The sequence below is a fragment of the Nelumbo nucifera genome, chromosome 2, assembly GCF_055504915.1.
Source record: "Nelumbo nucifera cultivar China Antique chromosome 2, China Antique-T2T, whole genome shotgun sequence".
NCBI lineage: Eukaryota > Viridiplantae > Streptophyta > Magnoliopsida > Proteales > Nelumbonaceae > Nelumbo > Nelumbo nucifera.
The window spans coordinates 25015336-25031646 of NC_142650.1; the positions used below are offsets into that span (position 1 = coordinate 25015336).

At 40.3% G+C, this 16311-nt stretch overlaps 1 protein-coding gene across 5 annotated transcripts in view; it reads left to right on the forward strand.

The window, feature by feature from the left end:
- LOC104595310 (DNAse I-like superfamily protein) overlaps positions 1-16311 on the forward strand; it is a 41846-nt gene extending 25535 nt beyond the window's left edge. Inside the window, exons 8-16 of one of the 5 annotated variants that reach the window (XM_010255998.3) lie at positions 10184-10265; positions 12990-13082; positions 13193-13225; positions 13333-13436; positions 13515-13873; positions 14219-14700; positions 15109-15194; positions 15335-15419; positions 15978-16311. In XM_010255998.3, the coding sequence (XP_010254300.1) occupies positions 10184-10265; positions 12990-13082; positions 13193-13225; positions 13333-13436; positions 13515-13873; positions 14219-14700; positions 15109-15194; positions 15335-15419; positions 15978-16046 (1393 nt within the window). In that variant the 3' untranslated portion in view covers positions 16047-16311. Of the gene's footprint in view, positions 1-10183; positions 10266-12989; positions 13083-13192; positions 13226-13332; positions 13437-13514; positions 14701-15108; positions 15195-15334; positions 15420-15561; positions 15778-15977 lie in introns of those variants that run through there. The other 4 variants (XM_010255999.3, XM_010255994.3, XM_010255995.3 and 1 more) reach the window with 4 other exon arrangements.

The following is a 16311-nucleotide window of genomic DNA, read 5'->3' on the forward strand; positions in this document are numbered from 1 at the left end:
CCATAATTTGGCTCCTCAACTAATATCTGCACAAGAGCAACAAGTCCACATGATCATAAGCCTTCTCCAAATCCAATTTACAGACACTTTGGCACCCCATCTCTAGCACAACAGTCTAAGCACTCTTTGGCAATGACCAGTTCACCCAATGTAAGCTGATGTTCATGCTCCTTGTTAACCAGTTAGCTTTCCTTAGGATGTCCCTATAACACCAAATGACTGAATCCAGATCTGTCAACCACCCCACAATGACATTAGAATCTCCTTAAATTATTAGATTCTCCACTCCAAGTTGGTTAGCAACCTGGATGCCTTATATAGCCACTAGTAATTCAGCCCTATTAGAGTCTTCTATTCCATCTGGGCCAGAGAATAAAGCTGAAATGTTGCTGTGCTTATCTCTCAATACCCCTATACTACAAGGGCCTGAGTTACCTTGACTACTTCCATCAAAATTTAGCTTTACACAACCTTTGAGAGGAGGAATTCACACTACAGTAATCCTATCCTTCTTGGAAGAGCTAAGTGCCACAGCTAAACAATTTCTCCAAAGATCATCAAATGAAAAAGATTGGAAGGAGTCCATAGTTCTCAACTAATGAATTGCCCTTGTTAAAATGCAATCCTTGACATTTAGGAGACTTCTTTCATTTTTTGGAAGTCTTGCATTCCTTTCTTCCCAGATTGTCTAAAGTGAAGCTGTTCTAATACATCTCCCCTCTTTCTGTATTTATTTCTCATTAATCTTAATGAAAGTTATGAGTTATTGATAGAAAAATATATTTCCACATAGTTAGCTTTCTTTTTGTGGCCCACACAAAGGACGGATCAAACAAAAAACTAACATCTATAGGTAGGTTTCACCTGCACCCAAATAAGGCAAAGATCCAATTCCAAATAGCAACAACAAAAGGACAGGTATTAGCAAGTGGAAGCAATCCTCACAATTAAGCACCTCTTAACAGAACACAATAATTTTAGGGGGAACAGGCCTAGTTCAGATCTCCTTAACCGGGAAAACCCAACTGTACAGAAGAACAAAGGGACTTAAAAAAAAGAGACACAAGTAAAATAACCTCTTGGATGAGGGGACCAAATCGTCCTGTCCGGCTTGAGAGGATCCAAGTCGGCATTGCCAAGAAAAAAAGAGAAGATCTGAAGCAGAGCCAAGCTCATCATCCCTAAGACCCCTTTGGAAGCCAAAGTTCCAACTTAAGGAAAGAGGGAGGACAGGGAGAAAATGAGAAACAACCTCTTTATTAAACAATTAATTAGAGTAAAGAGAAGGTAAAATGTCCTTGAGAGCAGAGTTTCCACCCAAATATCTTGACCCCCCCCCCCCCCAAAAAAAAAAAAAAAAAAGAATTCCTAGAACAAACATCATACCTGACAAAATTAAGAAAAAGGTCCTTTTACATTGTTTTGTCCCTCCCTTTCACTATCTATAGTCCCCCGAAGAAGCTGGTTTCTACTGGTGCCTTGTCTCACTAGTGTATTAAACATGCTGTTTGCTGATCTTCATGCCCAAACCACTACGGTGTTCAACTTCTTTGCTATGTTCTTTGCTTTTCTTACTACATGTCTTTGTTTCAATGGAACTGGAAAATTTTGTCTTAACCACCTTGTCATTATTCTTGAGTCGCTTTCCACTATAAAGTTTTTGCATCCGAGTCCTCGAGGACATGGGATAACCGTGGAGGTGTAAGCCACAAAAGACAAGGTGCAAAACATTGGTTAAAGGGTAATAATTTATTACCAAACACCTTAATCACACTTTGTTCTTTTGTGTTTTATACATTCATGGCTATCTCCATGACGTTAGTGCTTTGTGTGTACATGAGAACCATACTAATATATAGTGGTAATCTCTTTTTCTAAAGAATGAAAGGATTTTATAGGCTTAGGGTACAAAATCTTGTGTACAAGGGCTATACACTTAACTTTTTTTTTTCTTATAGTTCTTTCAATGAAATCATCCTTGCCTTTTTCAAAAAAAAAGCACTATACTAATATATGAATGGAGGAGATAGGTACACAGTTTATCTTTCCTTTTATGGTGATTAATTTGCTATTGCCTGTTGAAGTTTGACCTGCCATAGAATTCTGTCTTGTTCGTTGACTGTAGAGTAAAGTAGACAGCAAGAAGTAGGAGAGGAAAGAAGAAAAGAGAGAAGAGAGAAAAGAGAGAAAGGCTGGTTCGAATTAGGGAAAAAAGTTAATCCCTTGATTCGGCCAGACCTGTTATTATATTATTAACTTATTGGAAAAGACTTGAGTGCCCTTCTTTAAGTAAGAGGCACTCGAACTAATATAACAGTACACATCAGCATTCTCAACAAGTACAAAGACTGAAATACCCCTTCACTAACACCACTAACACTCCCCCTCAAGCTGGTGAGTATATATCATATAATCCCAGCTTGTTACATATGTAGTCCACTCTCCCCCGACTCAAGCCTTTTGTAAACAAGTCTGCCCACTGGTTTCCCATACTAACATATGTAGTTTCTATCACCCCATTCAGCACCTTCTCTCTCACAAAATGACAGTCAACTTCGATGTGCTTGGTTCTTTCATGAAACACTGGATTGGAAGAGATATGAACCGCTGCCTGATTGTCACAATAGAGCTTCATTGGAGTACTGATGTCATATCCTATCTCCTGTAGAAGGTTCCTCAGCCACACTAGTTCACAAGCAGTATGTGCCATGGCCCTATATTCTGCTTCTGCACTGCTTCTTGCCACAACTGTTTGCTTCTTACTTTTCCATGTTACCAGGTTACCCCCCAGAAAGGTGCAATAGCCTGTGGTAGATCGTCTATCAGACATAGAACCTGCCCAATCAGCATCGGTGTATCCTTCTACTACCAGTTTTCCACCACTTCTGTACAGCAAACCACGACCAGGAGCTCCTTTCAGATACCTCACAATCCTTAGCACTGCATTCCAATGTGGGACCAAAGGTTTCTGCATGAATTGACTCACCACACTAACCGCAAATGAAATATCTGGCCGAGTAATGGTTAGATAGTTTAGTTTGCCTACAAGTCGTCGGTATCTGCCAGGCTCTTCAAACACTTCACCTATATCACTGCTCAGCCTCGTATTTGTTTCCATAGGTGTCTCAGCCGGTTTGGTACCCAACAATCCTGTTTCTTCCAGTAAATCAAGCACATATTTCCTCTGGCACAAATTAATGCCATGCTTAGATCTTGCTACCTCTATGCCCAAAAAGTATTTCAACTTGCCAAGGTCCTTTGTCTGAAAGTGTTCCTGTAGGAATGCCTTCAATCTGTCAATGCCCATTTTATCATTCCCAGTCACAACGATATCATCCACATACACCACCAATATTATTTTACCTGCCGAAGAGTCAAGACTGAAGACAGAGTGATCAACTTGGCACTGTTTCATACCAAACTTCTTGACCACCTCACTGAACCTACCAAACCATGCTCGAGGGGACTGTTTAAGTCCATAAATAGCCTTCTTAAGTCTGCATACCTTACCATCCTCCCCTTGAGCAACAAACCCGGGTGGTTGCTCCATGTAGACCTCCTCGAGCAAATCCCCATGCAAAAAAGCATTTTTGATATCGAGCTGATGGAGAGGCCAATCAGACATAGCTGCAAGAGAGATGACGACACGAACTGACCCTATCTTAGCAACCGGGGAGAACGTCTCCGTGTAGTCAATGCCATAGGTTTGGGAGTACCCTTTGGCCACCAGCCGCGCCTTCAGGCGCTCAACACGACCATCTGGCAAGTACTTAACACTATACACCCACTTACAACCGACAGCTTGCTTCCCAGGAGGAAGAGCGGTGAGATCCCAAGTGTGATTATGATGCAAAGCAGAGAGCTCTTCTTCCATAGCACGGCACCACTCTGGAGAGGTAAGGGCTTCCTGGACATCCTTAGGAACAACCACGGAGGATAACAAAGATATGAACTGGCGATGGGAAGCGGAGAGGTGGGTAAGTGAAACAAAATTGGAAATAGGGTGAAGGGTGCAAGTACGCTTACCTTTCCGTAAGGCAACAGGAAGATCTAGGTCGGAGGCTGGTGTCGGAGCTGGAGCTGGATCTGTCGACGGTGATGAAGCTGGAGGAGCTGCAGCCGGTACACGTGGGCGATGTGTATACACGTGACGGATGGGTGGACGGTCAACCAATGGTGGCACCGGAGGCAAGGACGTAGGCATGACTGGAACCAGAGGAGGTGGATCAGCCACAGGAAGAGGAAGAGGAGGTGGTGATGTGGGGGAAGCAGCAGCACCGGACCCCACGAAGAACGGAGTAGACTCGAAGAATGTAACATCAGCACATACCAAGGAACGACGAGAACTAGGATGATAACACTTGTACCCTTTCTGAGTTCGGGAATAACCAAGGAAGATACACTTCATGGAACGTGCATCTAACTTGTCAGTCCCGGGACTCAGATTATGAACGAAGCAGACACACCCAAATACCCGAGGAGAAAGCGGAAACGGAGACATGTTGGGGAATAAGACACTAAAAGGAGAACGACCATCAAGGATAGACGTGGGCATCCGATTAATTAAGAAACAAGAGGTGAGCATTGCATCGCTCCAAAAAGTTTTGGGAACATTCATGTGGTGCATGAGGGAGCGTGCCGTTTCTACAAGATGGCGGTTTTTTCTCTCAGCAACCCCATTTTGTTGCGGAGTATAGGTACATGAAGTTTGGTGTATAATGCCATGTTGGTCCAAGTATTCTCGAAAAGATGAAGACAAGTATTCACGACCATTATCAAAACGGAAAATTTTGATGTGAACACCAAATTGATTGCGGATCTCAGCATAAAATTTCTGGAAGATGGAAAATAATTCACTTCTTTCTTTCATTAAATAGAGCCACGTCATTCTTGAACAGTCATCAACAAAAATAACAAAATATCGGTATCCATTATATGACATCACTTTATAAGGACCCCAAACATCTGAATGAATTAAAGAAAAAAGACTCGACACGGTTATCGACCCTAGAACGAAAGGGAACACGATGGTGTTTCCCAAATTGACAAGACTCACAATCTAAAATAGAAAGTTGACTCAATGAAGGGACTAAGGACTGCAACACTTTCAGCAAAGGATGACCAAATCTACAGTGCCACTGGAGAGGAGAAATGGATGACTGAAGAGCCGTTGACGTTCGTCCACCACCATCAAGATAATACAGTCCACCGGCTTCATGCCCTCCACCAATCTTCATCCCCGTCTTGAGATCCTAAAAAACACACATAGAAGGGTAAAAAGTGATGGAGCACTTAAGGGACTTGGTCAGCTTACTAACAGACATAAGATTAAATGGAAGCTTAGGTACATATAAAACAGAGGATAGGGATACAAGGTCTAGGTCAACATTACCAACACCACAGATAGATGACGTGGAGCCATTAGCAAGGGTAACAGATTGTGATGTTGAGCAATGAGTGAGAGATGAAAACACACCTGGAGTTCCCGTCATGTGATCGGAGGCTCCAGAGTCAATAATTCAGGGGTTGGGTGTGGATGCCAAACACGCCATACCTGAGTGTGCAAGGGAAGCCGTGTTCTGCTGCGACTTGGATTGAACAAACCTCTCATACTCATCACGAGGAACACTCACCATCTCCTTGCCTGGACCATCTGAGGGAGTAGAAGGCATCGGGTCAGCTGACCGTTTCTCCTGTGTAGAGCTGAAACTGGTGTCACTAGTCATGGCATGGTTGGCCCACGTCGAGGGAGGACCATGTAAGTCATAGCAGTAGTTAATGGTATGTCCATCCAAACCACAGTGAGTACACTTCCGTGGACCTGAGCCACGTCCTCTACCCCGAGCTCCCCCTGAATCTCTGCCTCCAGTACGACCACCACCACGGATATGTGTAGATCCACCACTACCACTCCTGCCAGGCTGGGTTCCTCGAGTCCCACTTCTGCCACCTCGGCCTCTTGACACTGCAAATGCTGATTTATCGGAGACATTAGAGTCCATAGATCCAATGGAAGCTCTCTGAAGACGGGCAAACACCTCCTCTAAAGATGGAAGAGCAGATCCCCCTAGTATCTGGGCTCGTACTGGTTCATACTCAAGACTTCAGCCCCACCAGAAACCGTGTCACATCAAGCTGTTCTCGCTGTTGCTGTTGAACTTTGACATCTGAAGTGAGAGGATGATAGACATTTAACTCATTACGGATATTCCTCACATTGGCATAGTACTCCTCAAAGCTCTGATTTCCCTGTTGCAGATTGAAGTATTCCTGATACAGTTGATATACCCTAGTGGTATTATCCTGACCTGAATACAGTTTCTTAGCATGATCCCACACCTCTTTGGTTGTGTCAAGAAACATGAAGTTCACACTGATTTTGGGTTCCATACTGTTCCACAACCATGTAATGATCTGTGCATCTTTCTGTTCCCAGTCTTCATACTCCTGAGAATTAGCGGGGGGTTTCTCCTCTCTTATATGCTTCACTTTCTTCTTCGCCTTCAGAAAAACCTCTACAGACTTGGCCCAAGGGACATAATTCTCTCCATTCAGTTTAATGGAGGTCATTTGGACATTCAAGTAGTCAGTAGATATCATGACACTAGGTTTACTATCACTGTTATCTGCCATTGCCGAACTCCCTTAATTCTGAGTACTGAATTAGGAGCACTACACACTGCACACTACACACAGACACTTCACTGAAATCTGCACACTGATTTCAACAGCTGAGAACTGCAACACCACAAACCCTACTCACCGAAATCTGTACACTGATTTCAGCAGTATTAAATGCTGAAAGCTACAACACCACAACCCCTACTCACCGAGGTCTACACACTGATTTCAGCGATATCAAAAGCTGAAAACCACACTTGTAACACCACCAACATTAATCCACAACTATAGGAAGCTTCACCATTCAGTAGACACTATTGCCATTCGAATCACACACAAACCAGAATAAACCCTAGCATACTGCAATCTGAAAACCCATCATGCGAACTGTACTACACCTCTCATGTATTCCATAACAAAAAAAATATATAAAAAAACTTTACCTCATCGCCTGAAGGCCAACCATACGAAGGGCTGAGACACCACTGCACCACACGTACCAGCCCTAACTAGGGCTTAGAAACCACAGCAACCAATCACCAACGACACAATCGGAGGCATAGAGACCTCCTAGGGAAGAGGGCGATCACTCCTTTTCAGCCCTTTTCCCAGTCTTCAACTCACAACTGAGAACCCCAAGTGAAACCCTAATTCGAATGCGCAGAAGGCAGAATTCTAGCAAGTCTGATTTGGTGAACCTAGCTCTGATACCATGTTGAAGTTTGACCTGCCATAGAATTCTGTCTTGTTCGTTGACTGTAGAGTAAAGTAGACAGCAAGAAGTAGGAGAGGAAAGAAGAAAAGAGAGAAGAGAGAAAGGCTGGTTCGAATTAGGGAAAAAAGTTAATCCCTTGATTCGGCCAGACCTGTTATTATATTATTAACTTATTGGAAAAGACTTGAGTGCCCTTCTTTAAGTAAGAGGCACTCGAACTAATATAACAGTACACATCAGCATTCTCAACAAGTACAAAGACTGAAATACCCCTTCACTAACACCACTAACATTGCCAAGTTGTTATTTTTTTCCTTCCTTTTTCCTGGTGAGTAAATTTTGTTCTATGATCTAAAAGGGAAAATCCTTAGTACACTTTTTTGCATAGATTAACAAAAGAAGCCAAGATACTGTAAATAAAGAACATTTTCAATATTATAGGATCCCCCTCAAACTATATTTAATAAGCCAAGCCAATCGGCTCTTTGATGCCTAAGTCTCAAGGAGCATATGATATTAGGGATTATAGGACAATTAGTTTGATTATCTTAATGAAAGTTGCCTTCTCTCTCAAAAAAAGTTTTATTGGTAGTATTTTACAAGGTAATATCTAAAGTATTAGGAAATTGGCTTAGAAGAGTGTTGGGTTTGATTATTTTTCCCTCATAAGATGCTTTTGCGGATAGTTGATAGATCCTTGATGGTTCTCTCATGGCTAATGAGTGTATTGATTCAAAGTTGAGGCTAGGTGAGCTGGGTGTGATTTATAAGCTGGATATGGAAAAGGCCTATGACCATGTGAAATGGGGTTTTAGTTGACTATCTCCCTCAAAAAACATGGGATTCGGTTTGAAATGGTGGGGATGGATCAGAAGCTACTTATTTTCTGTACATTTCTCAATACTAGTCAATGGCACTCCTAGGGGATTCTTTGTTGGAGAACGGGGTTTTGGACAAGGGGACCCCCATTATTCATCGTTGTGGTGGAGGCTCTTAGAAGATTGGTAAAATGGGTAGAGGATGGAGGTTATCTTCAAGGTTTCAGAGTCTCAAATAATTGTAGCCCAATTACACTGCTTCAATTTGCAGATGATTCTCTAATCCTTTCTAGGCCATGTAAGTATGGGGAGGTTGGTCTTGGATAGGGAACAAATCCCCTAAATGATTCTTATGACACAAACCTATGGAGAGGTATTAGGCAAAACAAGGTCCTATCACCTATGTTTTAAATTCATTATCCTTAAACCAGGTAATAGTGAGGATATCTACTTTTGGAAGGATCTGCAGTGTGGCAATTCCCCTTTTTACCTTGCTTATCCCAACATTTATGCTCTGGCCAATATAAACTAACCATGGTAATAGATTGTCATGATATCATTGGAAATCATATTGTTTGGGCTCCAAGACTGAGAGGGCTGGTGGATGATTGGGATGTTGACTCGTCCATTGCTTTGTTGGGTGAGGTAAACTAGATGAAACCACAACCAATGGTGTCTGGCCAAATTGGTGGATAGGTGATGGCTCTTGCAAATTCTTGGTTAAATCCTTATTTTGAAGTTTTGCTTCTTTGGATGTGGTAAATTTCCCTTGGAGTTGGATCTAGGAACAAAAAGGATGATTATCATCAACCAAGGCTGGCTGTGTGGTGTGGTGCAGTTGAGACCATTCAGCACTTGCTCATCTAATGCTGTTTAACTCATACAAAATATGGGTTCCCATTTTGAGGTTGTTTGGTTGGAAGTGGGTACCTCCCCCAGGCCTTCCAAATCTGATCCCCTCTTGGCAGTAAGTCGAAGGCTTTTAGCAAGAGGGGCAGGATGCTTTGGAGTAGGGGTGATCATTTTCATATTGGCCTGGCAATTCTGGGCCTGGGTTTAGGTTTTGTGCTCAGGCCTGGCCCAGTCCTGCAATTGTCCTACAGATTTCAGGGCCAGGCTTGGGCTCAACACTTCAGGTCTACCCCCCCTCCCCCATATATATATGTATGTGTGTGCATGTGTTATTTATACATAATTTATACATATGTGTATATGTTATTTTATGTTATATTTATATATTTTATATACGAATGTTTGGGTTACTCCATTGTGACCTGGGTGACCAGGGTTCAAATCTTGGAAACAACCTCTCTGTATGTGCAAGGGTAAGGCTGCGTACATATGTCCATCCCCGGACCCTACATTGGTGGGAGCCTCGTGCACTAAATTGTCCTATATAAATGTTATAATATGACACCTATAATTCATATTATATATAATATAAAATATTATATATATTTAATATTTTATACATAAAAGCTATAGGCCTGGAATCAGGCTTGACTTGTGTAGGCCCAAGCTCAGACTTATGTTGCTTGGAATCCGTGCCTAGCCCAGCCTGGGCCCATAACACTACCTTGCATCTAGCAAGTTTCTCATGAATTTGTCTCTTTTCTCCAAATATTATGCAGTTGGAAAGCTATTACCTATGATCTAATCCATTTTGAAGTTTAATGATGTAAGACAGCTTTGCTTGTACTCCTCGCTCCTTTGTCCTGGTCATGCTTATCTTTGTTTCTTTCCTTCCATATGGACCAATAGATAGCAAATGATGTTAACTTTTGTATGATTGGTATTTAACAGTAAATTTGTTGATTCTTAATCCTTTAATGTGTGGTCAAACATAATTGGAAGAAACTCCATTGCCATTGAATCCTAATGCAAAGTGGTATTGCGACGATTTATTTGTTTACTTGAATTTTTGAGGTTTTCTCCGGCCAGGTTTTGATTGCTTGAATCTGTAGTACTTAAGGTTCCAGTGCTTGCTAATTAGACTTCTTGCTTAAAGTAAATAACTACATTTTTGCAGCTCAAAACTTGTTAATCAAGTTGTTATATGTAACACTCATGTGCTGTACAACCCTAAAAGAGGAGAGGTTAAGCTTGGGCAGGTGTGTAGCATATATGCAGTTGGCCATGCTAGTTGTTTTACATTTCTATTTCCTCATTGTTTTGCAGTTGTTGATGAATTAAATATTTGGCATCTTTTTTATGACTTTCTGAATAGCTTGATTATGAATTCTAAATTATAGTGCCATTTTTCCTGGTGGAGTTTCTTCTTGTATATCATGTTGTACCTGCCATCCTCTGTTCAATAAAATCAATTTATTATTGGTTAGAAAAAATTGAAATATCATTAGGCTGTTTGTATGCCTTTAAAAACATAGATATGTAGTCGTGGTTGCCTATATGTTTATGTATACATTCATGTCCATACGTGCATGTGTGCATGCACAAGCATTCAAAATGGTATGGTTCATGAACAATGGTGTGATGATATAACTTCTGGGAAAAAAAAGATTTAACCTGGAAAGAAAGCCTGATATTTGAAAGAAACTTATAAAGTGGGGCCAACTACCTTGTCAACTTGCAGAGAAAGAAAACAATAACAAGAAAGAGGAAGAGAAGGATAATAGATCTACCATGATTTTGCTTTGTAGCCTACATACACAGGGATGGCAAATTCTAACCCAACCTACCTGACCCATCCAACCCATTCACTTATTACCCACCCAAAACAATCCATAAGATGTAGGTCGAGCATGGGTTGCATCATCCATTGGGTCTAATAAAAAGGGTTTGGTTAGGTTGGGTTATGGCCCTTATGGGTATCCATTTAGGTCAATTACATGAAATAAGTTATGTATGTCACTCCCTCTTCAATCCTTGCTCTCTCTTGCCCCCTCTCTCTCCTTTCTTTCTCTTATTATTTTCTCTCTTCTCTTGTTATATATTCCATCTCTGTCTCTGTCTCTCTCTCTCTCATCTTTCCTAATGATTCTTTCTCCTCTCTTCTCCCATTTTTCTCTCCCTCTCCTCTTCTTTTCCTATCAAGAAATCAATGCGTAGGATATAGGTTAACCAATTAGCTAGTGGTATAAATTGTAGAGGGATTTAAAAATATGGACAAACTGGGTTTTTAAAGAATGCAAGTTCTAGAATCTAAGGTTTATTTAAAAACCTGATGAAGTGAACTTAGTTTAGTAAAGTGGAATCAGCAAGTTATGGGTTCTGGGGGTTCCCTTAGAGCAGATTTTAAGCAGGATAGAATCTACTAGAAAAATTTCAATATTATCTCCTGTTGATGGAAAAGGAAATTGTATAGGAGGCCACAATAAACACTTCTTCCCTTGGGTATCCCTCAATTTGCATCAAGCTAAACTAAACTTTGATGGACTTGGGAGCATGGGAAATCCAGTAAAGTGAGGTATCAGAAGAGTATATAGGGGTATAATGGCGTGATATTTGTGCTATATTTAGGAGTCAGGACCTATAGGATAAGGCGGCTCTTGAAGGGTTGAACTGTTAGCTTTACATCAGGGACTCAAACTGTGCAAATCACAAAATTCCAAAGTTATCTTGGAGGGTGATTCAAGCAATGTTTTAAAAACCGACCCGGAGGCCAAACTGTTTTTTGCCTCTGCGTCATGGGTCACCGGTTCGACCGTCTGGGTTGAACGGTTCAGGCCGTGATATCATAATTAAAAATATTAAAAAAGAGAAAATATATATGTAGACATATATTATATTATACATATATAAGAGCTGTGTGTGTGTATATATATATATATATATATATATATATACAGATCCGAAACCCTCCAAAACTCCTCTTCTGTTTCTTCTCGGCAAAACCCTCCAAAACTCCAGATCCGATTGCAAGTCACCGGAGATAACCACTGCAGTTGCCGGCACTAAATCTCTCATTCAAAGATGGTGGGATCTCTGTTCTCTTCTTCTGAAAGACAGAAATTCCTCCTTCATTTCTTCTCAGCAAAACCCTAAAATGAAAAAAGAAAGTAAAAGGAGAATGAAAATATAAGAGGGTTGGGGTTGGGCAAAGGGTTAGGACACGTCTGGCATTTTCAAAAATTTTAAACCTAACCGTCACCCGCTAACCGGGTCGTCCGGGTTGACAGTTCAACTGTCCGGGTCGACGGTTTGTTGACTTGATCGACGGTTTTTCATTAAAAGATGGGTTTTAGTGAAACCGGAACCGGAAATGTGGCCGGGTGATGGTTCGGATGGTTCGACCGTCTGGGTCAATGGCAGGTTAAAAACATTGGATTCAAGTATTGCATTGAGCTGTTTAATAAAAAATAATCTAGGTTCATGGAAGCATTGTTACATCACGAGGGAAATCAGAAAGTTGTCACACAAACTAAGAGTTAAGTTCCATTGGATTAAAAGGGAAGCAAATTGATTAGCAGATGCTTTATCCAAACAAGGAGTCAACTAAGATCAATCGTATTGGGGGGCAATAAGTAGGGAGCATGGGTGATAATTTCTGTATATAAAATTTTCTTTTTGGCAGGACAAATGAGCTACACAACTGGGAGGGTGGGCTAATCCTCTCCTATACTCTACAACCAGCTGGAGATCTTAACCACAAGCTAGCTGGCACCTTCAATCCCCCTCCCCCCCCCCAAAAAAAAAAAAAAAAAAAGAAAAAAGGAAAAAAAGAAAAGAAAAGGATACTGTAATTTCACTGAACTTAATCAGTTTCTCATGTTTTCTATAACTCGAGAACATGCTTAGGTTTTTACATATACAATCTTTTTTAACATTTTGAGATTCCTTTGGCTTGATGAAACTTCAATACTGTACTCAAACAGGTTAGAGTGCTTTTGGATAGAGCTCATGCTGTTTCTAGGAGTTGGAATAATGCTCCAGTTGTGCTTTGTGGGGATTTCAACTGTACTCCAAAAGTACATCCATGATATCATTCCTCTTCAGTGGAGGCTTCAGTTCAAAATTTTTCTTAGATGATGCTAGAATGACACTGACATTTATTTATTTGTTATTTTCTTTGGCTCAGAGTCCATTATATAACTACATATTGGAACAAAAGGTAAATGCTCAATTTTTTTTAGTCTATGAACTTTATTTTCTATGTTTTGATGCTTGACATATTATGTAGCACCCAATGCTTAATGTTCTGTGCTTCATATCCTTCAGTTAGATTTATCTGGACTTGCTAGAGATCAGATATCTGGGCAATCTTCTGCTGAAATTCATGCCCCAAAGCCACCAGACCGGAACCTTGTGAATGGCTTGTACAGGTAATTCAATTGGCGAAGTCAAATTGGATTTTATGTTCCAAGGAAGGTTGAGATAAGAAAGGCTTCACTATGTTGCAGGGGAAAGTCAAGTAGTGATTCAATTGGAGCTTCAGAGATGGTTGATGAAATGGGATTTGGCATCAAGCAAAGTGATAATCTAACAGACGTGCATGATCAGAACAAATCAAGTAATGATGTGGAACATCTGCTTTCAAGAGGGAACTTTTCCCAGCCTCAGCATGTTATTGGTGTCTTAGACATGTCTAATAAACCTTGCTCTAATGAACAGTATGAGGATGCCAATAATCCAATTTCTGATGTAACAACAAAAATTACAGAGCTTGACATTGTAGATGGCCGTAAGGAAGAAATTGGCTCAACTGCCTCCCTTGCTAGTGATTGTTCGAAGGAAAACCCGAGTAATTATCAAATGGAAGGTAAGCTCTCTGTTGATCAAAAGGAAGTTGGTGAAGATTTTTCTTATGTCCACCAATCTGTGGGTGGACTTTCTCAGTCAAATTCATACCTGAGTAATATGACAGTTCCTATGGTGCATGATGAGTCTAATCTTAGCAATACTAACAGAGAAGATTTAGAGAGTGAATCATCTTTTGAAGGTGATGTTCGACTCACTGAAGTTAGGACTGATGCAAGGCCTGAAAGTTCTTTCATTTCAGATTCTTGTTTAATGGAACTGGTCTCAGAAGCTTCCTCTCTAAATCTTACTGAAAACTCTGTTATGAAAAACCTAGGAGGATTCTCATCTGAAATAATTGATACAGATAAGGAAACCAAGATGCAAACTCCCTACCAAAGTGCTCATCTGGGGAATATGTCAGAAACTTCTTTTGGCATTGAGTTTAATGGCATATCTGTAGATCCAAAAGTGGTAGACATGGTTAAAGATGCATGTGTATGTGAAACTGAAAGCAGTGCACATTCATCCAAGGTAGACAATGAGAAAGATAGCTTTACATTTGATTTTATATGTGGGGACAAGCTCAAAGGACCTGATCTTGCAGAAGCAGATCAATCTTTAGAAGAATGTGTTATCATCACAAAAGAATCAAAATCTTATCTATTGAGTGGTGAAGTTCAAGATGGTTTCCTTCCACACAAGGAGTCTGTACTAGCAGAAATGGAGAAATATACTTATGATCCGTACCTATGGACTCCAAAGGAAATAGAAACAGCAACAGGAAATGCAGAGTGCACCCTTCTTGAGCATCCTCTTAAGTTAAGGAGCACGTATGCAGAAGTTGAGGTAGTTCATAATTGTTGTTTCAGTTTATAATTTTCTTTGACACTGTTTAATGCTGTTCTTGCAACATTATTATTGATTTAGTATTTTATTATGTGCATCATAGTAGCTAATGCTGGAATGTGAGAACTACTTGATGTAGCTTTTACTTCATTGCACATTTCCATATATTTATAATCATCATGATCTTCATAGCCTCATCCCAACTATATGGGGTCAGCTACATGAATGTTGTTTCACCATTCTGTTCTGTTTAGTGCCATATCTATTATTAAATTATGAGCACTAAATCATTTTTTACTACAATCCATGCCCTTTTTGGTCGCCCATATCCCTTCAACTTGTGTGTTTTAGTTATTTTGAGGAAAAGGATACCAGCATTTGGATGATTTTTTCCCTTTGGCTTTGTAGGATTATTCTGGGACAAGAGACTCGAGCAGGGAACCTCAAGTTACCAGTTATAACAGGCGATTTCTGGGAACAGTTGACTATATCTGGCAAGTTACTTTTGATGTCATTTTTCCTGACTTAAGATCTGTCAACTTCTTCCTTATTGTAAAGTTGATTCTGGCCTGTTGAAACCTGGGGACAAAACAGAACTATTTGAAATGTTAACTGAAATTTTATCTGCATCCAGGCATTCCGAAGGTCTCCAGACAGTCAAGGTGCTTGATACAATACCAAAACACATTATGCAATTCACTCCTGGATTCCCAACACATGTAAGATCAAGAATTTACTCAGTTTTGGAATTCCATTAATTTAATTGTTGTAGGCTTAGTGGCCAAGTCCTAATCCAATTATCATGGGAAAACATGACTAGTGGACCAACTAACCAACAAATTCATATTTTATTATTTTTAGGATAATCATCCATTCCCTGCATTAACACATCTAATGCACATGCTGGAGCATGGAACACATAGTTAAGGTGCACTACATCCTAGAGATCTCTTGTGGCAAAAACCAAACTGATGGAATGATCATAGCCGTCCAATAAATTGTAGTCTTATGGATTGTCGTACCAAGATATACTGAACATCAAATAAGGTTCTGACTTCTGAAGAACAGATTGTCCAAATGGGTTGCTTTTGTCACAAGAGATTGTCCGTGGCTGGATAAGTCCACCCTTAAGGTGACAGACATTTTTTAAAAGAATACCATAGAGGGTTCCTTGGATACTTTGGTTTAATCATCAAAAGTGACTGGATATATTTTATCTTTTGAAATTCATACTTCCACACTGATTTGAGACGTATTTGCTGACGTTGCTTTTTCAGAAATGGGGCAGTGATCACATTGCCTTGGCTTGTCAGCTGGCATTTGTGAGAGATGCTGCTCAATCATAATAAGCTATTCTATGATTTCAATTTCTGGAAAAGTTTCGGGAGGGTATCCTGGAAAGAGAGCAGAGTAACTTCCAAGGGATGCTCTTGCGTGTCTGCGTGATAAATCTGTTTTTTAAATTGTCATTTAGTTGTGTTCATTTTGTATATAGATTTTTCTGCATGTAACCCATGGTGACTTAACATTAACACTATTGTAACTTACCCATTTTGGGAGAGATGATTTACTTTATTTCTTATTAATCTGAACAATGTTACTTGGATTAAA